General features: G+C 44.4%; 1 protein-coding gene across 1 annotated transcript in view; it reads left to right on the forward strand.

Annotated features, from left to right (window-relative positions):
* PAN3 (poly(A) specific ribonuclease subunit PAN3) overlaps nucleotides 1–24,288 on the forward strand; it is a 177,459-nt gene that overhangs the window by 17,506 nt on the left and 135,665 nt on the right. The window contains exons 2-4 of the mRNA XM_082246131.1: nucleotides 10,085–10,203; nucleotides 19,954–20,020; nucleotides 22,762–22,832. Coding sequence (XP_082102257.1) covers nucleotides 10,085–10,203; nucleotides 19,954–20,020; nucleotides 22,762–22,832 — 257 coding nt within the window. The remainder of the gene's footprint in view (nucleotides 1–10,084; nucleotides 10,204–19,953; nucleotides 20,021–22,761; nucleotides 22,833–24,288) is intronic.

A 24,288-nucleotide genomic window follows, 5' to 3' on the forward strand; every position in this document is an offset into this window, starting at 1 on the left:
TTTTTCTTTTCTTGCAGCCTGTAAGAGAAACACATAATGAGCTAGCATGCATCGCATACTAGCTCATTATGAAATACCTTAGAATGAGCCCCCGCTGTGCTGTCCGCTCACCTCTGACGGGCGACATGTCCAGTCGCCCGTCTTCCGGGATCGCGGCATCCGGCCATCTGATTGGCTGGAACCGCGGTGACGTCACTCCGCACATGCGCGCGGTAGCCGACACTCACGGCACGGGCTCTGAAGAAACGGCACCAGCGGCCGTTCCTTCAGAGCGCATGCGCCAGTGACGTCACTGGCTGCATGTAAGGTAAATATCTCCTAAACCATGCATGTTTAGGAGATATTTACAGTACCGATAGGTAAGCCTTATTATAGGCTTACCTATAGGTAAAAGTGTCAGAGGAGGGTTTACTTCCTCTTTAACAGCTTGGTATCTGAAGAGCAGATACTAAGATCCTAGGGGTTCTCAGACAAGGCTGTGAAAACCCTAGTTAGTTTCCAGAAGCCTGTCACAAGAGCTATATACTACACAATTTGGAACAAATTTAAAGCTTTGTCTGAAAATCAAAGATTTTCTCCCGCTGTTCCATCTATTCTGTAATTTATTTATTTTTTTCTTTCAAGAGTGTGCTGACAAGGGTCTATCCCTTAGTGCTTCAAAGGTTTAGGGTCCGGCCATTTAGGCTTTTCCTCCAGTACACCCTTTTGGAAAAGCCTGTTGTATAAGGTTTTTTTAAGGCAAATGCCAGGTCGAGACCTATGGTTGTCAGATCATGTCCTACTTGGGACCTATCTCTAGTCCTTCACGCTTTAGTGACTGTTCCCTTCGAGCCCCTGAGGGATTTGTCAGTAAAATGACTCTCACTAAAAACTACGTTCCTGGTTGCAGTTACGTCAGCTCGCAGTGTCGGCAAATTGCAGGCTTTTATTGGGGAGAAGAGGTGTTAAAAATCGACCCGGGTTTTTTGCCAAAGGTAGCCACCTCCTTTCATAGATCACAGAATATTGTGCTAACATCCTTTTTTGTAACTTTTCCACTAAAAAAATTAGAAAGATTAATGTTTTTTGGAAGTCCGAAGAGGAGTTCCTTGCATACCTAGAGGTTACCAAGACCTTTAGGAAATCTGAGGCCTTGTTTGTGTGTTTTTTTTTTTTTTTTTTTTTTTCTGGGACACACAAGGGTAATGGCACCTCGAAGGCCACCATAGCTAGGTGGATAAAGCAGATTGCTGAAGCCTATAGAGTTAGGAATGTTACTCCTCAATTTTTCAATGCGCATTCAACAAGAGCCTTGTCCGTGTCCTGGGCTGGAGCCTTACCGGAATAAATATGTAAGGCGGCCACCTCGTCTACCTTTTTGACCTTTGTTGGATGTTATCGCCTAGACCTCCTCTTTTTCCAGGAGCAGGAGTTTGGTCGAAAGGTGCTCCAGGTAGTGGTTCCTCCCTAGACTAAGTTCTGGCTCATCGTCTAATGGGCTGTCCTGGAAGACTACTTCCTTCCCGGACAGCCCATGAGACAAACTCAGCTTTTTCGTAGCCTCAATATAATTGGCACTAAATAGTAAATCAGCACTTAACCACTTATGGACCGCCCGCCGCAGTTATCTGTTGCTACTTTGACATTAAATACTATCTGCTGCCATAACCCCAGTATTTTAACTGTGTAGGCGGTCCTCTTACTCATAAGTGGTTCTAGCAGCCGACTCGCCGCGGGATCACTTTTATGGGTAGCCGGAATGGTCCCCCCCCCATGCTGCAGCTTCCTGGTTTTTCCCCGCTTCGCGGAGCAGTCGGTAGGGGGGGGGGGGCGGAGAAATGATCAAATCCTTTCCTTCCTAGGCAGGATGTCGAGTGAGGGCAAGCTGGCCCCCACTTGACTCCATGGCGGACCGGGGCGATGTCATGCGTCGCTTCCTTGTAGCCTTAAAGGTCCCAATTTTTTTTTTTTTTTTTTTTATGGGATAATTACTCTTTGCTTTTTTGTTGCTTGTGAGATCTGAAGTCTTTTTGAACCCAGATCTCACGTTGGAGAACCTGTCCTGCCTATTTCTATTACAAGGGGTGTTAGTCCTTGTAATACAAATAAAAGTGAACAAAACTTTTTTTTTTTTTTTTTTTAAGGGACAGTGTAAAAATAAAAACCTATTAAGAGCTCCCCGTCCCTCTGAGCACATGCGTGGAAGCGAACACATGCGCAAGTTGCACCCACATGTGTAAACTGTGTTCAAACCACATGTGAGTTATCGCAGCGATCGTTGGCACGAGAGCAATTCTAGCCCTAGACCTCCTCACTCTAAAGTGGTAACCTGTCAGTTTTTAAAGCATCGCCCATGGAGATTTTGAAGTACTAATGTTTGTCGCCATTCCACTAATTGTGCAGTTTTGAAGCATGACATGTTGGATATCCATTTATTTGGTGTAACATTATTTTACATTATAGAAAAATAATTGGGCTAACTTTACTTTTTTCTTAATTAAAAAGTATTTTTCCACAAAAAATTGCTTTTGTAAGACCGCTGCGCAAATATGGTGTGACATAAAAGTATTGCAATGATCTTGATTTTTATTCTCTAGGATCTCTGCTAAAAAATGTTTGCTAAAAAAATATTTGGGGTTTCCAAGTAATATTCTAGCAAAAAAATGCTGATTTTAAACAAGTGTCAGAAATAGGCCTGGTCCTTAAGTGCTTAAAAGCATTAAAATTGTAGTTACTAGAACGCTTTTGAACAGGGCTATGAAATGTTTTGTACTCATCTGAAAGGACGGTCACCTACACTTGCTCATAAAGGACAGTTATCTAACTTTTTTTTTAGCTTTTCTGCTGAAGGTTAAAGTGAAATTTCACCCAGTCAAAAATCTGGTCACATTTCAGCTGTTGCTAACGTTTTTAAACTCTTAATTCTGCACATATGTACCTGTTAATCCTGCCAGTGAGTTTGCAAATGTATTTCCTGTGGAGGGCTGTCAATCAGCCAGGACTGCTGTCGGCCCTCAGATCGCCAGTGGCAATGTCCCCTCTTCTCGGCCTTCATGAAGGTATGTCACTAGGTTCTCTCCACCTACACATCTTATACGTTTTTGTGGCCATGTGATTGCTGCTATAGAGCTGGAGCTAGATTTAACAAAACCTTCCTGCAACTGGCTATTGCTATTACTCTTGATGGTAATTGGGTTACTTCGTCATCTTTAATGCTCCCCCCTTCCCCCTCCCCTCTCTAGGGGTGGTCTCCCACAGAGATCAGTATGCATACTAACTTTTTGGGGCCTGTTGATAAAATCCCTGAAATGGCAATTTAATTTAGCATTTACTGATTTGTTTGCCGCATATTGACTACTGTACACTCCTCCTGTAAAATGCTACAATTTAAAGGTGTGAAATAGTGGATCATGAAATGCAGTAATAAATGACAGTAACCTTTTCACCTGAATTCATTTTTTCAGTAGGTATATACTAGTTTTACTTTCAGCTCCTATTTGTTTCAGGAGCGGAGTCACCTGACCACCATACTCTGCCAATAGAATTCAGCCAGCCACATTCAGCACTTGTGGACATGGTATGCAGGTTTCCTGACCTACAGATAATGAGTCCTCTTTGAATCTCTTGCACATGTTGCTGTTTGAATATCTTCATTTTTGGACCTAATCTCAGGCATTTATGTTGGATGCATTCGTCCGTATTCATGTGTTTTAGCTCCCCGGAATGTTCTGTAAACTTTCAGGCTAGGTTCACACCTGTGGGTGGCTCTGCTGTGGGACCCACACATTTTGCAGCTGCAACCACCTGCACAGTGAAACGTGGAACCCATTAATCCTAATGGCACGCCACCTAAACTGGATATCGCACCCGCACTGGAAACCACGCTGTGCTCAGTTCCCATGCGGGTTATGATTTCCAAAGTAGTGCAATGACTTCTTTCCTGCATTTCAGAGGACAAGGCAGCCTGTCATGCCAGTGCAAACCACAGCCCACATGGCCATGTAGATGTCAACCTAGTCTCGGCATCCATATTCGTGTATGTGCTACTGAATGGGAATGCAGAGATTTTATATATATTTTTTTTTTTGTACGCAGCGCTGGTTTATAGCAAGGTGTGTTCAGGGACATTGTTTACAATCTGCTTCATTTTGAGGAAAAGCTGTACGGTTTTCAAGTTGCAGTGTGCAAGGGGCTTTATGTATTTGTGTGGGTTAAAACATTCAAGGTTTTCTGTCTGTGTACCATTGGAGATTTCCTTTACTTCCTCTAAAAAAAAAAAAAAAAAAAAAAAAAACCTTTACTGGTTTTGGGCAAGTTGGTGAAACCTTAGACTTTCCAAAATTTCTGGACCTGGGTGTTTAACACTTTTTAAACTCCTTGAATTTCAGTTTGATCTTTTGATTCTGTAATAGACACAAAGTAGGCATAGGTTGTTTTGGTACCTCAGGCCAGTGGATTGGGACTTTAAGGGCTAGTATAGAGTCAGGTTTAATAAAAGTAAATTTTATTCAAAAAAAGTTTTCAAAGAAATAAAAAGGTACAATACATGTATTAATTATCACATCAAGTGAGGGTTAGAGACCCATTGGTGTTTGGTGAAAAGTAGGAAAAAGAGAGGGTGACATGTGTGATGGGTGACAATTGGTATTCCCCCTATTATCTTCATGCTTGCATGGCGTGGAGTCTGTAGGGGAGATATCCTTTGTTCCTACGCGTTTCAGCTTGCGCCTTTTTCAAGGAATTTTTTGTCACCGTATTTTGAGGGGGAGGGTTGCTGCCATGGAAGGCTTTATCCTTGGTCCTTGTTTCTCCACACAGAAATTAGGGGTGGGCACCGGGCTAACTGATATAGTTCTCAGAAGTACCAACCGTGAGGCAGCGTCCAGGCGTCCTCTCATTCCCTCGGCTGGAGGGAACTTCCCTCCAGTCGAGGGAATGAGAGGACGCCTGGACGCTGCCGCTCTGCTGCACCAAACCCCACAAGGACACTGTCTACTAACAACAACTGTACATACTTAGGTGAACACCACCCGGTGGCCTAACTAAGTACTACACCCAGATTGTTCTTGTATCAAAAATATTAGGATCAAGACGGAGGACCATCTCACGGTTGGTACTTCTGAGAACTATATCAGTTAGCCCGGTGCCCACCCCTAATTTCTGTGTGGAGAAACAAGGACCAAGGATAAAGCCTTCCATGGCAGCAACCCTCCCCCTCAAAATACGGTGACAAAAAATTCCTTGAAAAAGGCGTAAGCCGAAACGCGTAGGAACAAAGGATATCTCCCCCTACAGACTCCACGCCATGCAAGCGTGAAGATAATAGGGGGAATACCAATTGTCACACATCACACATGTCACCCTCTCTTTTTCCTACTTTTCACCAAACACCAATGGGTCTCTAACCCTCACTTGATGTGATAATTAATACATGTATTGTACCTTTTTATTTCTTTGAAAACTTTTTTTGAATAAAATTTACTTTTATTAAACCCGACTCTATACTAGCCCTTAAAGTCCCAAACCACTGGCCTGAGGTACCAAAACAACCTATACCAATTTTCCAGGGATGACGGCTAAAACTTACTAACAGGGTCTTGGGAACCAAATCCACAGACACAAAGTAGGCAGCATTTGCTGTGCTGTCTTCTTGGGTACCCCATGGTGCTTTTTAGTATGCCGCCTGTCATTCTCCCCTGTGTAGCAACAGTGATCAGACTGTTCTACTATGTAGGACCGTTGATCACTGTTCCTACACTAGTAGCCACAGCCAATCACAGTAGAAAGCACGCCCCTAGGGACACACACAGCCCCTCTATCAAATAAAGTTAACCCCTTCACTGCCAGTGTAATTTTACAGTAACTGCATATATATAGCACTGATTACTGTTGAAATGTCACTGGTAACCCCAAAAGTGTCAAATGTCAGTCAAGGGTCCGATCTGTCCGCCCCAATGTCGCAGTACCGCAAAAAAAATCGCAGATCGCCACCGTTACGCGTTAAAAAGACAAAAATCTTTCCCTTTGTTAGTAAACGCGATAACTTTTGCGCAAACCAATCAAAATACGCTTTTTGCGATTCCCCCCCCCCCCAAACATATGTAGCATAAAACATTTGATTTTTACATTTTTTTTTTTTTGGGGGGGGGGGGGGGAATTTCATATAAAAAAAAAATGTGGAAAATATTATTGTTTTTGCAAAATTGACGCTCTTTTTTTGTTTATAGCGCATGATCAAAAAAAATCGCACAAATACCACCAAAAGAAAGCGGTTTGTGGGGAAAAAAAGGACGTCAAATTCGTTTAGGTACAGCATCGCACGACCGCGCAATGGTCCGTTAAAGTCACGCAGTGCCGAATCGCAAAATAACCCCTGGTCTTTTAGCAGCCAAATCCTCCGGGGCTTAAAGCGGAGTTCACCCAAAAGTGGAACTTCCGCTTTAGGTATTCTAACCCCCTGACATGCCACATTTGGCATGTCATTTTTTGGGGGGGGGGGGGGGCGGGTACCTAGTTTTGACAGGTACCCGCTTCCGCTCGGAGCGCCGCGGCGCCCTGAACGGAAGTTCTCCTCTCCCCCTCCCTCCCTGCAATCTTCTGGGACATGTCAGAGGTCCCAGAAGATTGCCGGCCAATGAAGAAGCGCAGCGCGACTCGCGCATGCGCAGTGGGTACCCGGCTGTGAAGCCGCAAACTGTCACAGCCGGGTGCCCACAGCAGTGATGCCGCTGAGACCAGAGGGAGAGAATCGAGGCTTCGTGCGGCCGCATCGCTGGACCGTTAGACAGGTGAGTGAAATGGCTGGAACTCCGCTTTAAGTGGCTAACTAAAATAGTTGGATCTGAGTAACTATTTTTTTTCCTTTTTGGTAGTGTTGTGTTGTTGTTTTTTTTTTCTTCATTTCTGGTACTGATGGAATATGAATAAAACTGTTGCTCACTTATCCTGAAAATGTATAGTTGTCCAACGATCATGTAATGGTCATGTGCGGCACTGACCTGGGCCAAGTATGACAGTTGATAGGCAGTTTATTATAGGTACTTGTTTAGAGCTGTCAATTTATGCAGTGCTTTACAGATCATATGTTGTACATTTACATCAGTCCCTGCCCTCAAGGAGCTTACACTCTAAGGTAGGGGCGAAATAACTAATCGATCGACACCGAATCAATTATAAAAATAGTGGTCAACTATTTTCATAATGAATTAGTTGGCCTGCATACAGAATGTAATATTTGTTTACATATCAGACAGTGAAGCTCACATACAGCTCAATACACTATCCATAGATTTTAGTAAGTGCCTGGGAACTGAATGTGAGTAATTTTCTAGCAAAAAACCTTGAATGTGTGGGGAGCAATGCCTCATGGGACATTTAGTCCTGGGCAAGAAGTGAGTGGTTGGTTTTAAAGGCAGAAGTTTTTTTACCTTGATATAGGGGCACTCTATACTATGCAGCTTGCTATTGGAGAACTCTGAAGGCAGGAAGAGCCAGAAGCGTCAGGGGGACCCAAGAAGGTGAATCAGGACTGCTCTGTGCAAAACAATTGCACAGAGCAGGGAAGTATAATATGTTTGTTTTTTAATCTGCCCAACAACAAATTGGCCAAAAAAAGCATAAACCATTTTGAAATGCATGTAATTTCTGAACGAAAACCACATACTGTCCGAAAATTCCTTTGACCAAGAAGTTTTCTGTTCACTTTGGAGTCTTCCCGTCACTGTGGTCGAAAACCAACGTCGTTTTGACCCGATTAAGGATTTAAAAATCGATCGAATATTAAAAAAAAAAAAGTATTTTGAGGAAGACATTTGTTTTTGTATGACCAGCATAAGTGACAGCAAGCGCAGGGAGCTTTTATCAAGCCACCCGCCTATGACGAGGGATTCTGTCATACATCTATTCTGTCTGAAAATCGGCAAATTGTTTTTTTTTTTTTTTTTCCATTCCAAGGCTTTGAGTCAATATCCAACCTCTAAAAAAAAAATGTACAATTGAGGTTTTCTGTTGCCACTTTGGGCATTCTGTATGGCACCCAGATTGTAATTTCTGTACAGTACATGGATAACACAATGTTCATTCAGATATGGACACCCTGCAATTAGTCAGCTACAGCCAGACACTCTTGTTTGAGGATATTCCCTTTATTAATGTAAAACATTGTTTAAAAGCTATAGGACATGTAATCTGCAATTCTGGAGAACTAATATCAAAGATAGAAATCAAAACTTGATTACCTTTAAACAGACTGAAGTAAAGCTGAGATCCAGGAAAATGGGGCTAACGCACAGGTGCATATGGTGTCCTTAAATGATGCAACTTGGTCCTGAACCTAACTTGTACAGTGTCTGGACTTTGAAGCAGTAGTCTTTTTTTTTTTTTATATAATAATTCCTGTAAGTATGTTCACACTGACTGCACAAAACCCTACCTGGCCTCTACCCTCCTGAATGCTGCTGTGCAGAGGCTTAGCGGACTCTATTAAAACCCATTCATGCATTGATTTTCTGTTTTTTTAAAATGCATTGTAATGATTGCTTAACTAGATTAACCACTTGACCTCAGGAAGAGTTACCCTCCAAGACTTGGCCTTTTTTTTTTTTTTTTTTTTGTGTGTGATACGGCACTGCATTACTTTAACTGACAATTGCGTGGTCATGCAACGCTGTACCCAAATAAAAAAAACTTCTTAGCTATATATATATATATATATATATATATATATATATATATATATATATATATATATATATATATATATATATATATATATATATATATATATATATATATATATATATATATATATATATATATATATATATATATATATATATATATATATATATATATATATATATATATATATATATATATATATATATATATATATTCTGCTGCATGTCTGGTTAAAAAAATGAAACCTCCATTAAGCATATATTAAATGGTTTGTGCAAAAGTTATAGCATCTACAACTATGGGATATATAATGCAATTCTTTTTTTGACACTTTGTGGGAACCAGTGACAGTAAATGAACAGTGCTAAAAATATGCATTGCAGTGTTAATTTCGTCGACTAAAACGTTTTAGTCGACTAAATTAACACAATTTTAGTCGACTAAAATACGACTAAAACTAAAACAATTCAGATGACTAAAATACGACTAAAACTAAAACAATTCAGATGACTAAAATACGACAAACTAAAATGGCATTTAATTAGTAATTGGTGCATGCTCAAAGCTTAATGCCATAAATAATATATTAGATTTTTCACTCCAGGACCAGCAGTAGTATATAATGAGTTTGGAAATTGTAGAGAAATGCTTAAATAATGCATTACAAATTCCAATTGAACTACACCCATTCGATTATAGATGACTAAAATGAGTTTTAGTCGACTAAAATGTAGGACGTTTTTAGTCTACTAAAATGTACTGGAGTTTTAGTCGACTAAATACGACTAAAACTAAAACACTTTCAGAAGACTAAAATGGGACTAAAACTAAAATGCCATTTTAGTCCTAAGACTAAGACTAAAACTAAATTGAAATTTGCTGCCAAAATTAACACTGATGCATTGTCATTAGTGACATTGGCTGGGAAGGGGCTAAACCGACAATCAAAGGTTTAGCGGCGTGCCTAGCCAGTGTTTGTGTACGGTTAGGGGCTTTAACTAAAGTTATGAATTGTATTCCTTTTACAGGGACACAAAATCCATCTCTCCCCATCAGAATGAAACTCTTCCATGTTTACAAAGGCAGAGCTTGGTTCTGTCTCTGCCGGACGATCGGCATGTGTCAGTGAGTAATCGCAGCAGAAGTTGCCCGTCTGTGGTACGCGCACTCACTAGGTGGAAGTGCAGAATCTCGTATGTATGGGATTCTGCGCAGGGGGGGCTGACCTGTAGCAGTATATCTATGGGGCTATCCGAAAGTGGTAAACATAAGTTTATCTCCACATGCATTAGTTCTATTAAAACTCATTTGGCCCTCCTCGTGTGCAGTGTACTATACATTCAGTTCTGTTATACATTTTTCTATAATATGCTAAAATTGTATATAATTTATTTTTTTTCCATTCTTTCATCAATGTGTTATCCAGTTCCTGGAATTGACGGAGCTTTAACAGATACCAGTCTGACAGATTCCTACTTCAGCACCAGCTTTATCGGAATGAATGGATTTGGAAGCCCTGCAGAAGCAAATTACCCACGAATGCAGGTAGTAAACTGAAGCTGATCTTTGAGGTGTACTTGTATAGTCAAGAGATTAAGTCAATCTTTGAGCAAAGGAGACATTCTCCCTTGCAGTGGAGCTGACATCAATAAAAACAAATAATTCAATAAACACTCACCTGGCCGGCGGGAGCCTCGGTTCTCTCCGTCTTTACTGCGCATGCAAGAGTCGCACTGCACGTCCTGAGCTGACATCCTTAAAAATAACCACACGCACCTGGCTGGCGGGAGCCTTGGTTCTATCCCTCTTCTCCCTGCGATGCCGGCACCTCTAGTGTGGGCACCCGGCTGTGATAGCTTGTGGCTTCACAGCCGGGTGCGCACTGAACATTCGCGAGTCGCGTTGAATATCCTGAGTGGACAGGCAGTCTTCTGGGACCTGTGACATGGCCCAGAAGATTGGAGGGAGAGGAGAACTTCCACTCAAGCTGCCCTGGCGGCCTGAGCGGAAGTGGGATCGGGTACCTGTCTTATCTTGGTACCTACTTCCTTCCCTCACCCAAAAAACTGACATGCCATGTCTCCAGTGGGGCATCCCAGCGGTGGATCGGTTGGCATCTCGGCTCAACAGAAAGTTGCAGAGGTTTGTGGCTCGGTCACGGGATCCTCTGGCAGACTCAATGATTTACACCTTCCCTCTCAAGCTTCTGCCAAGACTTCTATGCAGGATCAAGGCAGAAGGGAATTCCAGTCATCCTAGTGGTCCCTGACTGGCCTCGCAGGGTTTGGTACGCCGATCTTGTGCGGCTGGTTGTCGATATTTCTTGGAGGCTTCCTCTTAGGGAGGATCTGCTGTCACAAGGACCAATCTTCCATCCTGCTTTAGTCGCTGGCTTTTCCAGCTTGGCTGTTGAATGCAAGGTGCTGATCGATAGAGGTTTATCTGAATCAGTGGTTCCAATGCTGTTAAAAGCTCGGAAATCTACTTCTAAAAAGATCTACCATCGTGCGTGGAAGACATACATTGCGTGGTGTGAGTCTCTTCGGGGTTCATTTTTTTTTTTTTTTTTTCTCTTGACCTTCCTTCAACAGGGGATTGAGCAGAAGCTGTCCTTGAGTACTATCAAGGGACAGCTGTCTGCCTTGGCGGTCTTTTTTCAATGGCCCTTGGCCACACACTCCCTGGTGCGTGCCTTTCTTCAGGGAGTTAGGCACTTGGCCCCTCCAGTACAGTCTCCGTTGCCGCTTTGGGACCTCTATTTGGTGGTCTGTCCTCCAGAAGCCTCCTTTTGAGAATCTTCCCCTGCGTACTCTCTCCCAGAAGGCAGCCTTTTTGGTGGCTGTCACCTCTGCACACAGGGTATCGGAAATGGCGGCTTTTTTTTTTTCCTCTGCCTAGTGTCCTCAGTCAATGAACATCGGAGAAATTGATTTTACGGTAAGTCAAAAAATCCAATTTCTCTATTGTTCGGACGCAGTTCTCTCCTATTCATATCAGTACGGTAATACTGCCCCCTACAGGAGTAGGACACTAGGCAGAAAAAAGTTCTTGCTACGCCTATGGTCAGTCCCGGAGGGTACACCCTCTCTTCCTGCATAGGATGCCAGTTTTAATCTGCCTAGTCAGGAGAAAGGACCTAGTTCCTTGCTGGGATCTTTGGTCCTGGCATAGAAGTTTGGGCCTAGCTGAGGCTGGGGCCTAGTGTGCAAGCCGCATAGGGGGACGGGGAAGTGCGCCGTCCGCAGCGCTCGACCGAGCCTGCGGGGGGGGCCTTGGTGGGGTTTTCTGCTCTGCAAATTGTTTGGAATGCGAGGCTCCCTTGTATGCATCACCTTTTCTTCGGCAGTGGTTGTCCAGCGTCTACTTGACCATAGTGTTGGTCTGCGGATCAAACTTCTACCATGGTCTTAAGAGGAAGTAAACCCTAAAAAAGGAGAAAAATAAACCTGTAAAGACCTAGGCATAATGAGCTAGTATGCATTGCATACTTGGCTCATTATGAAATACTTTCCTTAAAACGAAGCCCCGCAGTGCCGCCTGCTCAGCGACAGGGCTGCCGACATGTCCGTCTGCCCGCCCTGCTTCCTTGTTCGCATCCTCCGGCCATCTGATTGACCGGAGGCGCGATTACATCACTCCCGCGCATGCTGTGGTTCACGGCACTGGGCTCTGAAGGAACGACACGGGTGGCCGTTCCTTCAGAGCGCACGCGCCGATGACGTCATAGGCTGCATGCACTGTAAATATCTCCTAAATGGTTCAGGTTTAGGTTCAGGTTTAGGAGATTTATAGCACCTATAGGTAAGCCTTAATATAGGCTTACCTATAGGTAAATGTCAAAGTGGGTTTACAACCACTTTAATGGATCTCCCTGTTCAGGGGCATCGCTGGTTTGGCGCTGCCCTGGATGACATAGAAGGGTCTCACGGGGGGGCGGGGAGTGTTTTTTTTTTTTTTTTTTTCTTCTACAGGCCAACAAGGGTAAGGGGAGAGGTTTCTCCCTCCGGGGGAAAAAAAACCTCTTGGAACTTCAGACTGCGGTTCATGTCCTGCACATGGTCGTCCCTTCAGACCTGTATGCGAGTTCTGGGACTGATGGTGCCGTCTTTCAAGACAGTCCCTTTTGCTCAATCCCTCTCGGGGATTCCCCAGAAGGCAATCATTCTCAAATGGGACTAGAATCCAAACTCTCTGGACTTTCGGAGTTGGCTGGCCAGGGAGTCTTGAGCTGGAATCCTTCCTTCCCCTTTTTTCCTGAACACTTATCACCGTGGATGCAAGCCTGTCTGGGTGGGAAGGAGTATGGTCCTTGGAGGATCCAGGTTACCGATCAATGTCCTGGGGCTGAGAGTGATCCGGCTTTGCCTGGTTCACTGCACCATGGGTTCTGTTATGGGCAAGAACATTCGCTAGATTCAACTTGGAACAATACTGTGGAGTTTAGCATGGTCACCTGCGCACGGCTGCTGCCGGCATGGCCGTGTGTGCGTGCTCACGGATGGGCCAAGGTCAGTATCAGCTTCGGTCTGCCTTTCCTCCTCCCAAGTTGCTGCCAAGAATTTTTCGCAGGATCAAGGCGGAAGGGATTCCGGTCTTTCTCGTGACTCCGGACGGGCCTTGGTACGCTGGCCTGGTCAGGCTGACCGCAGACGCTCCTTGGAGAATTCCTCTCAGGGAGGAGTTATTGTCTCCAGGGCCCATCTCCCGTCCGACTTTGTGGTCCCTGACTTTGCCGACTTGGCTGTTGAATGCCACATGCTGAAGGATGGGGGTTTGGCTGCTTCAGTGATTCCCACCCTGCTTGAAGCGTGGGAAGCGACTTCTTCTAGGGTGATTTTTGTTCATCATACGAGACAGTCGTATATTGCGTTGCTCCCTCTCGCTCTTACTCGGTGGCTCGGATCTTGGCTTCCTTCAATGGGGAGAGTTGATCACAAGTTGGCCTTGAGTACTGTCAAGGTTCAGGTTTCGGTTTTGGCAAATTTCCGTTGGCCTCCTGTGCCCCGATGCGTGACTTCGTCCAGGGGGTGCAACACTTGGTGCTTACGGTGCGACCGCTGTCACCCACTGGGGACCTTGATTTGGTGCAGTCTGTTCTTTTAGACCCTCTGTTTGCGAGTATTCAAGGGTATCTCCTGCCTACCTTATTACAGAAGGTGGCCTTCTTGGTTGCTGTCACTCTGCGTGCAGGTGTCGGCGCTGGCGACATTGTCCTGTCCTCCCTATATGTTGATCATGGGACCAAGTGGTACTTCATCCGGATCCGTCCTTCCCTCCGAAGGTGGTTTCTGGTGTTCACTTGCACGGGTACATTGTGTTCCCATCTTGTGTCCTGAGCCCTCACATCCTAAGGATTGTGAATTGCTTGCTCTGTTTAGAGTGCGGGCACTCAAGGTGTACTTGGCGACTAAGTCTTTTCGTAAGTCACGCTCGCTCTGTACTTATGGATGGCCCGTGAACGGGACTGCCTGCGTCTGCTACGTCTATTCCCGGATGGATCGGACAGACGGTGGTGCAGGTTTATTCAATTAAGGGTCAGGTCCTACTGTCCCTGTTTTGGTGTATTCTACTCAGGGGCCTAGTGCTTCCTGGGCTTGTCGCCTTGTAGGCATCTGTGCTGCAGGTTGCTAGATGGCTACCTGGTAGTCTGTTCACACCTTTACCATGTTTTATAAGGTGAATGTGCTGGCATCTACAGAGGCCTCTTTTTCTGACGCAAGGTTTTTTGCTGGCTGCTGTTTAGAGGGCTTTTGGTCTTGAGGGTGTTTGCTGTTTTCAGGTGGGCCTCATCTTTTGTTCTGATGAGTCCTATGTTGCCTGGTCAGCTATGTTTGGCCTTGGGGACTTGTTCTTTTCTGCTGTTCCCACCCCTCATTTGATGGCACTGCTTTGGGATGTCCCTACTGATATGAATCAGAGAACTGCGTCTGTCAATGAACTATAGAGAACTGGATTTTTGACTTGCCGTAAAATCCTTTTCTCATAAGTTCATTGATAGACGCAGTACCCGCCCCTCTATTTTTAGTTGGGTTGGTGTTACTTTTCTGACACTGCTTTGACACAACTGGCATCCTATGCAGGGAGAGGGTGTACCCTCGGACTGCCCATAGGCGTAACCAGAACTTTGTTTTTTTTTTTTTTAATTGTTTTTTATTTAATATCTGCTTGGTTTTTAGTGCCTTGAAATGAGCCCTACTTGCTGCAGCTTTGTTGGTTTCCAGAAAAAAACATTTTATTTAGAGTTCAGAGGAAAAAACAAAAAACCCTGCAATGCACCTAAAACATGCTGTGAACAGGCCTGTAATTTGAAGCTGGCAATCCGGATCGTGGTTTTTTTACTTGACCTCCCTGGCGGTCTGATTATATCAACATTTCTGTGCTAAAAGTGGTACATTGTTTTACATAGAAATCATCTGTTTTTACGTTTTAAAATTCACCATCCCCTGCTGTCCCCCCCCCCCCCCCCCCTCAATCCCCGCGGCCATCCTTCCACTGTGTGCTCTCGGCAGATGCTGGCACCTGCCTTCCGGTTCCCTTCCCTGGGAGCGTTGCGACACAGGGGGCCGGAACCGGCGGCAAATTCAAAAGTGTAAATGAACCAAATGACATCACACAAAGTTGTGATCCTAATGGATTTCACTGTATCATGCAGCTTCACCACAGGATTTCACCTGGTAACTTATCCAGTGCCCTGCCTGTGCTTTTTCAGTTTTGTGCCTGGAAAATAGAACGACCATGGCATCCAAAAAGCTTTTTCCTTTTTTGTGCAAAAACTTTTAGACAAACTGGAAAACGGCGACAGCGAAACTGAGTTACTTGAAGAACTGAGCGATAGCGATTCGTGGGAAAATTCAAGTAACTCCATTTCGCTGTCGCCGCTTTCCAGTTCGTCTAAAAGCGCTTTTGCGCAAATAAAAACGCTGTTTGGGCTCCATGGTCGTTTAAAATTTTCCAGGCACAACGCACTGGAAAAGTCACCAGGTGCAATCCTGTGCTAAAATGGCGTGATAGTGTGATCCATTAGGATCACAGCTTTGTATAGTGTCATTTGTGTATTTACACTTTGAATTTGTCACTGGTTACATCCGCCCCCGGCTTTACGCTCGCATGGAGGGAACCCGGAAGGCAAGTACCAGCAATCGGCCATGCACAGAGCGGGGAGGGCGGCGGGGGATCGCAGGGAAGGTGTGTAGTGTTCTGGGGTAATCCCGAGTGTGGCTCGGGGTTACCGCTTTTGGTACTGAAAGTTAACCCCGAGCCACATTTGGGAATACCGCCAGGGAGGTTAATAAAGCTGTATAGTATTGTGCATAAACGTTGTACTTGCCTGCACAGCAACCCCTGATCCCCTTCTCAGCTTTGGCCAGTGCATTCTGCTGCTGTCTGAGTCTGGGGAGGGAGAGAGCTGAGAGCCGTTGTTCTTGTGCATATTACTGGATCAACATCAGGCTCAAGTAATTTAAAAATCGGGCTGGTGGGGGAAGCTGCACTCAGGTGTTTTTTTTTTTTTAATGCACAGAATTCATTAAGGTCAAAAAACCTTCAGCATTTAGAATCACTTTAACTTTTTTTTACTGGTTTTAACCACTTTAGTACTGTGCTATTGCCAAATGATTACAGCTTGGTACTATAGTATTGGGAGGGTCTCTATAGACATCCTCTCAGAACCTTGCCCCCTGGGCTGCACATTGGGTGTGCTCTGACACACTTCGGACACATTCTGATCACAGATTGTGATAAGGGGACAATCACAGCTGATCACATGTAAACACAGTGCTGTCTGTGTGAGGAAAGAAATGCTGATAACCGGCAAGGCTGTCGGCGCACTGTTTACACTGATCATCAGTGCCAATCTGTAAAGAAAAACTACTTATTTGAAAAATGTTAGAACTAAACTTTTGCTTAAAAGCAGTCTCAAAAAAGGATAATGTCATATGGTTAGTGTTGCATGACCTAGCAATTGCCATTTAAAGTGTGCAAAGGGGAGGACTGCAGGGTGGATAAAAATCGATTTAAAAAAATCTAGATTTTTGATTTTTAAATGAATTTTGATCTACATTAGTTTATTCAGCATGAAATGGAGCTTTATGTGGCTGTATATTCTGTAATATTTACATTTTTGGTAAATTCCATGAATTCAAGCTTGGATAACGTGCACTGCGTTGATGAATGCACACAATTTAACAGTAACCATGAGATAAAACACAGTTCAGGAATATTCCCTTATCCCATTGTTATGCAAATCAATGTTCACTACAAACTGACTTGGTTCTGATATAGTTTACTTACCTGACAGGTTATTTTTCGAAGTAAGAAACCTTAATTTTGTTGGCAAAGATTCAAACTACCAGCAAGAAGTCCTTATGTTTAAAGAGCACCTGTAATTTCAGAACCATCATGGCAGCGCCTGTTAGCAGGCATCCACTCTCCTGCCACGTCCCTCATCTTGCATCAGTGCCACATCACCAGCCGTCCCATTAAAGTGAATAGGACTGTCGGGTCAGCAGGTCAGAGGAGCTGCTGCGGGACAGATGACAGGTGCTCTTTAAAAATTATTTTTTAAATCCAATCGACCTTTGGGGGGGTGAAAGTGCCCAGTATTAAAGTGTTTTAACCTACATGCAGAGCAGTGGCTCTCCCAGGTTTGTTCCTACTCATTGGCTAGGACAGCAGCGGTAGCCATTGGCTCCGGCTACTGCTGCTAACCCCAGCTAGTGAGCCAATGAGAATGCGGGGGCTGAGCCCAACTCTGTGACTGGACAGTGCAGCTGCTTGGGTGCCCCCATAGCAAGTGGCTTGGTAGGAGGGTGGTGCTAGGAGTGCCAGTGGGGGACGTGAGAAGAGAAGGATCGATGCTGCTCTGTGCAAAACCACTGCACAGAAGAGGCAAGGTTGACGCGTTTTCTACTATCGTGGGTGCAATGCTTTTACAGGCTCCTTAAAAATTCTAGAAGTTTTTTTTTTTTTTTCCTGCAAAAACAGTGCATTTATTTTAAAGGTGAACTTAGTCTTTAGTTTGGACCTGGCCTGAAGAGCAACAAGTGGTATTGGTAACCTGAGTGCAGATGCGGGGGGTTGGTGTTGAGAATTTGGGATGCCCTTACTGAACACCTTCTGGAAAAGCTAGCTAGCAGTCATGCTGATCGTTTTGTGGCATTCCTTACTCATGCCAATTCTTAGTGTTACTAAACCCACAACCATAAACTCAGTCTGAATATATAGTAAAGCAGGGGTAGGCAACCTTGGAGAGTTGGAGCTCTACCTGAACAACCTGGGAGAAGTCAAAGATCACCGGGCACAGTGTCCAGTTTGCCTGCACCAGATCTCATGGTACTGCAGTACCATGTGATTGAGTGCCGTGTGTTTTTGAAAAGGGTTGCATGCACTACTTTTTGTATGAGCTGGTGCAATATTCATTCCTTTTAAATGAATGGGCTGTAAGATTGCACTACACTGAATCACACAGGAACATGACCCACTGCTTTAGCCACAGAGGCAGCTGCCAAGGGTGTACACATGCCACGTCAGGAGTTTTATACGATCTGTTGATTGCGACACATTCAAATGAATGGGGCCTCTCTGCAAATGCCCCAATTCCACGTTCTTTGCATGTTGTTGCAGGGTCCAAGGGGTTAAGTGGTGAGGTGATGCATCTCCTCACCACCTGCTTTAACCCCTTGATCTCTGTACTACACTAGGTTGCAGGTTGCTTTTAAAGAAGCCCCATTCACCTGCTCTCATTCACAACCCAAACTGAGCAGTGTGCCCCAGAGAGCAGAGTGACACTGCCAACCACACATCAACACAACTGTGTACCCTCTTCCTGCAGCATACAGCAATAGGAAAGCACAAGTCTCTGCGCTGATCCAAACACTCCCACTGGCTGGTGTCCAACCCATAGAGAACAGTCCATATGCGGTATGGTGATTCACAAACACTTGGGTAGCTGCAGCTCTCTAGATTTCCACCGGGTGGCAGGAACAATACAATTTGTAAAAGAGGGCGCAATTACCCTAATGTGAAATCTTTTTTAAACCAGAAACCTAAAATAAGTTGACCTCACGATTCCTTTAAATGCAGGCATATCAACCATGCCCGGTCAATCTCGCCCCAGCAGTCCAATCCAAATCAGGTAACTGCACTGTATAATGGGTTATGTGGCTTGTGACAGCCTCCAGATCAGCAGCATAAGCTTCATCCTGCACCCACTGACCAGCAGAGCGTGTGGGACCTACTGCACATATGACCGGCCCCACGATAGATTAGACCCGCTCTTAAACTACCTGAGACAATTGGCCTCATTGGGAGGACAGAAGTATGCACAGGTTGCCTTGACAGCCTGTGGGAGCACTTTACATATGCTCAGTTTGTGTATTGCTAGAGGGTTTTTTCTTGGGAGTGCATGTGATCAGCACAGGGCTGATTGGCACTGTCGAAAGGGTCAGGGGTCATGCAGACTCATAGGACAGTCAGGGGAGAATAACTCCTCCTCCAAGCTTTAACCAGCTCTCTGCTGGGCACTGATAGAAGTCACAAGACTAATGTATACTGCTGATGTGATGTGAGGTTATTTGGCAGTTTGTTTACTAAAACTATTGAATTTCCATGTTCTGTGTACTGTGGGAGACCAGATATAGTGAAGGCTCCTGGGTTTAGTAACACTTAAGGCGTTGCCTTTCTTACCTGCACATTGTTGTTCAACTGCATAAGATGTGCCATGATGATGTACTGTTAATGGTTGCCTTTTGTTTGCTACTCACTCTATAATAGAATAAATTACATTTCTGTATCAAAAATTTTTTGTAACATGTGGCATGGCACTGCACAGATTGGCACATGACCTCGAAGAACATTTCCTGTGTAAAACTATATATCCTACAGTCCCTGGGTCTCTGTCTAGTGCTGATGCAGGTGAAAGCAATTACCGGAGTTTATCATGCTGGAAGAGAGGTTTCATAAAATTGGCACTCGCATTTGTGATGAAACAGAGATTTGGCTAGGCATGCATGTGACTCAGAATAAGAATCTGCTTGTCATGCTGGTGAATAGGGACAAAGAATGTGGATTAATGCATGTAGAATGGTAAATTTTCAGCCGAACATGTTAGTCTGCACAGAGATTATAATTGCAGTAATACCTAGTTAAAACATTTCAGTGTACAATGTCTTTTAAATGCAAAGCCAATTAAAATGAATTTGCACAAGTTTGACAATTAGAAGGTGAGTTCTGATTTATTGCTACTGGTTATACTAGTATGTTTTTCAGTAATTGTACTTTGTTTTGTCTCTTTTCTAGCGAATGACAAACAGCAGCAGTTCTCCAAGCCTTCTCAATGACAGTGCCAAGCCATACACAGGTCATGGTAAGAAAAGTGGTATCTAGTATGGGGCAGAATTGCTTTAGCATTATGGCATATTTTAGTAGAGTAATACCAATGCTTTAGTGCTTTAGAGTACTACATTGAAATGGACTTGTATTTAACCTTTTACTGCCAAAGATGTCTGTCCTATGTCAGGCCTCAGAAGGGTTGTTTACACTCCTAAGAGTGTACATAAATCTGATTATCTGACTGTCAGCTTTCAGGACGCTCTCTGGTGGCTGTGCAGGGATGGGGGGAGAGTTTTGCAGGGTAGGGGGCCAATAAAAATGCGGCCTAGCTGCTGTTAGAGACGGCAGTTATTTATGGTTAAAACACAGGTGTGCTTCAAAGTTCTCTTTTAAAGTGGGTTGTAAACCCTTATGTATACCCAGTGAAGTGACTGGTCTCGGGTGATACGCAGAGATTAAACCGATCCTTCTTCTACATAAGTACCTGCCTGCAGTTTTCCCTTCTCTACATCTCTAAGTGCTGAATCTATAAAGCCTTAGGCCCCTTTCACACTTTCGGCGGACTCAGTTTTTCTCAGCAGCAGATCGATCCGCTGATCCCCCCCCCCCCCCCCCCCCGCTGAGCAGGCGGATGGCAGTTCTGTCTCCGCGCTGTGTGTGGAGACAGAGTTGTCAGGTCCCCGCTCTTCTCTATGGGGGAATCGGCTGAGAGTGGACAGGCATTGGACGGATGGAAAAAGGGTTTCCATCTATCCAGATTTGATGGATCGGATGTCAGTGGACATGTCTCTGATGAGATCCGATGCCCCCTAGAGATGCATGGGGCATCCATTCAGATCCGTCTGAAAAACTGACAGGCGGATCTGAACGGGTCCGCCTGTGTGAAAGGGGCCTTAGAGCTAGGAAAGGGGCGTAGCCCAAGTTACACACTGCAGAGCTTGGGAAGGAGAGCTCTGATAACTGATTGGAGGAAAGATGCACACAGCTACAGAGCTGAGGTTGTCAATCCCACAGGAGGTGGGTGGTCCCTCCCCTGTCACCATTTTTCTCTTGGTGTCAGGGAAAACTTGTTGAAGTCATAGCAGCAGACAGAAATGACACACTTGGTGCTCTGGACTCAGACAAATACACACTATAGAGGAATATGCTTTGTTCATTGTTCAGGTCTGATGTTATACAATCACATTAGGCATTAGTGCTGAATTGGTGGCTTAAACTTTTCCCTGCGATTTTCAATACTTGGTCCTTCAATAGCAGTGTATAAATTCTTTGCATATCCATAAAATGTGTACTTCGCCTGTTGATTTCCTGTGGCTATTGTTACCACAGCACAAGTTACAATCTACTGTGTTTGTAAGAAGTTGTAAGCATTAGGGCCCTTTCACACGGGCGCTCCCTATGTCCATCCTATACAGCTGACCATTCTTCTCTCTCAGCGGGGAACGATCACGGGTGTCAGGCAGCAAACGGAGCCACCTGACACATGCATCGGCTTCCCCACTGCCGAGTGGGGGCGGGAGCGCGGCGGCACGCTTGCCCCCTAGCTGCCCGCGCGCGACTGACGTAGGGCTATGTCGGTTTGCACAGGAGAGCCACCCTGCCGCAGTTAAGAGAACTATCCCCACTCCCAAGGTTAAAGCTTTTGTAAAGGCTTTTTTCCCCCCTAAAAGCACAACCTATAACTGCTTCTCTACTCCAGCCCAAAAACTCTTCTGAGGTCCCCTTTTGGTGCGCTCGGTTCTTCCTCTTTTGAGTTTGCTACCAAGCTGCTTGCTATGGGGAAAGACGTGTGGGCTCGATCCTGAGCTGGGCACTATCTATTGTCACATAGTTTAACTTGGCACCGCCCTCCGCTCCCTCAATTGGATTGATCCAGAAGACAGTGTTTAGAGGGGGAGGTTCGGAACAAGTCCTAAAACATTTTTTACATTAAAGAGGAGCTCAAGTCGGAAGAAAAATTGAAGTCAGCAGCTATAAATACTGTAGCTGCTGACTTATTAGGACACGTGCCTCTCCAGGGATCCCATGATGTCGGCACCCTGAGCCATTTAGTCAGTCGGCTTCGGGTGCAGGCGCTCGCCTTGCAAGTAAGGGAAACTGGCAGTGAAGGCCTTCGGGTTTCACAACCTGTTTCCTACTGCACACGTGCGAGTCGCTTGGAGCTTTCTGAATGATCCTTCCATCTTCGATGACATGAGTAGGCAAGTAGAACCTCACTTTTTTTTTTTTTTTTGGTTAATAAAAAAAAAAAAAAAAAACCCTTTAGAACCACTTTAGGCTGAAGTCGTCTTTACTCCACACATGATCAGGAAGTTCTTTACTTCAGCAGGTGTTTAACAACTTTCTCCTATTTGCACTAAGGCTCGGTTCACACTGGGGTGACTTATCAGGCAAGTTTGTCTAACAAGTTGCGTTCCATTCAGTGCAATGGAAAAGTTCTAATCGGAGCAATTCAAGTTGCTCCGACTTAGAGCAAGGTTCCTGCACTTGGGGGTGGCTTCAGATCGGCTTGCATTGACTTCTGTTAAAGAAGTCGTTTGCAAGCCGCACTGAAGTCTCTCTGTACAGGGCAGCTTCAGAGTTGGGCGACTTTGAAGCCACCGCAGTGTGAAACAAACCTTTTGTTGTGGAGCCTTATAAATAAGACGTTTTAATTTAAAAAGCCTCTTTAATGGAGAAATGTGAAATTGGCCAGGTAGTCTCCTGATAAAAGCAACTTGAACACTCAATTGTTAACCATATAATTTGTCTTTTTTTTTTTTTTTTTATTTTTAGATCCTTTAGGCTCTCCAGCTTCCACGCTGTTTAATGACTTTGCTGGTCTCAGCATTTCTCAAAGACGTAAGGTAGGTTTTTTTTTTTTTTTTGAGTTTTCATTCAGTTTGTCCATTTGGTGCAAATACTTGGTTCAGAAATATTCTAAGAACCTTGTTACCAACATTCATGGTCTAGTTATTGGTTTAGGATACACTCAGAACAGGGTGGGCTCTGCAAATTCAGAACTGTGATGGCTTACTATATTGGTATGATGATGGTATTCTGCCACCGCCATTGTGAAGTAAGTTAAATTAGTTATAAAGGCAAAAGCGTTATTTACCTTTGTATTATCACTGGAGGCTCTGAGGAACAGAAGCTATTGGCTTCTGCTACCATACCCTTTCTTGGAGTTAATCATAGGACACCGATTTCTTGCCTGTTAAGGTTTGCTACATTGCTAATCATGAATACTTAATTCCTGGGTCCTGTGGTATACCCTTGGAAAATTATTTTCCAGGTAAGCAAAACTACATTTTTTAGCTTGAAATCGTGGGTTAATCAGTCACCCAATCTGCAGCATTTTGATACTGCAAGACCTTTTGTTAAAGGAATTTGCTATTAAGAGAAATGTTTTCCATTGCTGGCATTCTGAAATGGTTATTGTCTGTCATGATGTTCCAGTGTCTTTTAATTTTGAGTCCCTGACCAGAACAAGTGTGTAGATTGGAAATTCTGACTTTGCTAATCTGAATTCTTGTTCTAAGTCTGACTCAGAAAATAGGCAGAGGTAAGTAAAAGACAGGTAGTTGGGACATTAAGAGGTCATCAGTGGCAGCCAATGAGCAGAAAAGCTCGGACTATTAACTAGGGATCAACCAATATTTTATTTTTCCAGCCACCTTTTCAGGCCGCTGATATTGGGTGCCGATATTCTGCACATTTTTTTTTCTCATTTATTGTCACAATGAATGTAAACATCCCTTGTGGCAGTAATAGGCAGTGACAGGTACTCTTTATGGAGAGGTCTCCTCTGCACTAAACATTCAAAACGCCAAGTTTGGCTGTTTTTAAATGCTTTGTTTTTTTTCCTGGGGCCTTTAAGGCTCCAGTACCTGGAAGTGATGTTGTGACATTGCTTCCGGGCTTTTACATTGGAGACCCCAGTGGGATGAGGGGCCCGGGTGAGCCGCAGAAGGCGGGGGGGGGGCGGGACATCCCCCTCATGCTCCTTGTAATGACAATCGAGCAGCTGCATTGGTTGTCATTCCAAGAAAGTAGACCGTCGGCTCTGAAAAGTACCAGGATGATGCCTCCAGCTGCAGGCATCACTCTGGTACAACCACTTGAAGAAATATCGTTCATATTGGCAAGTTTGTGACTGATACTTCTAGTGAATATCGGCCACACCGTTAAGCGGTCGATCCCTACTATTAACAGTTAGAGGGTACTTGCACAATCTGCTGGTCTTTGCCAATTTAGCGAAGGGAGATGGATTATTTATTTACTGAAAACTGACACTTGGCAAAAAATAATCAATCTGCTGGT

The sequence above is a fragment of the Pelophylax lessonae genome (genome assembly GCF_965119305.1).
Source record: "Pelophylax lessonae genome assembly, chromosome: 2".
In the NCBI taxonomy this organism is placed as follows: Eukaryota; Metazoa; Chordata; class Amphibia; order Anura; family Ranidae; genus Pelophylax; species Pelophylax lessonae.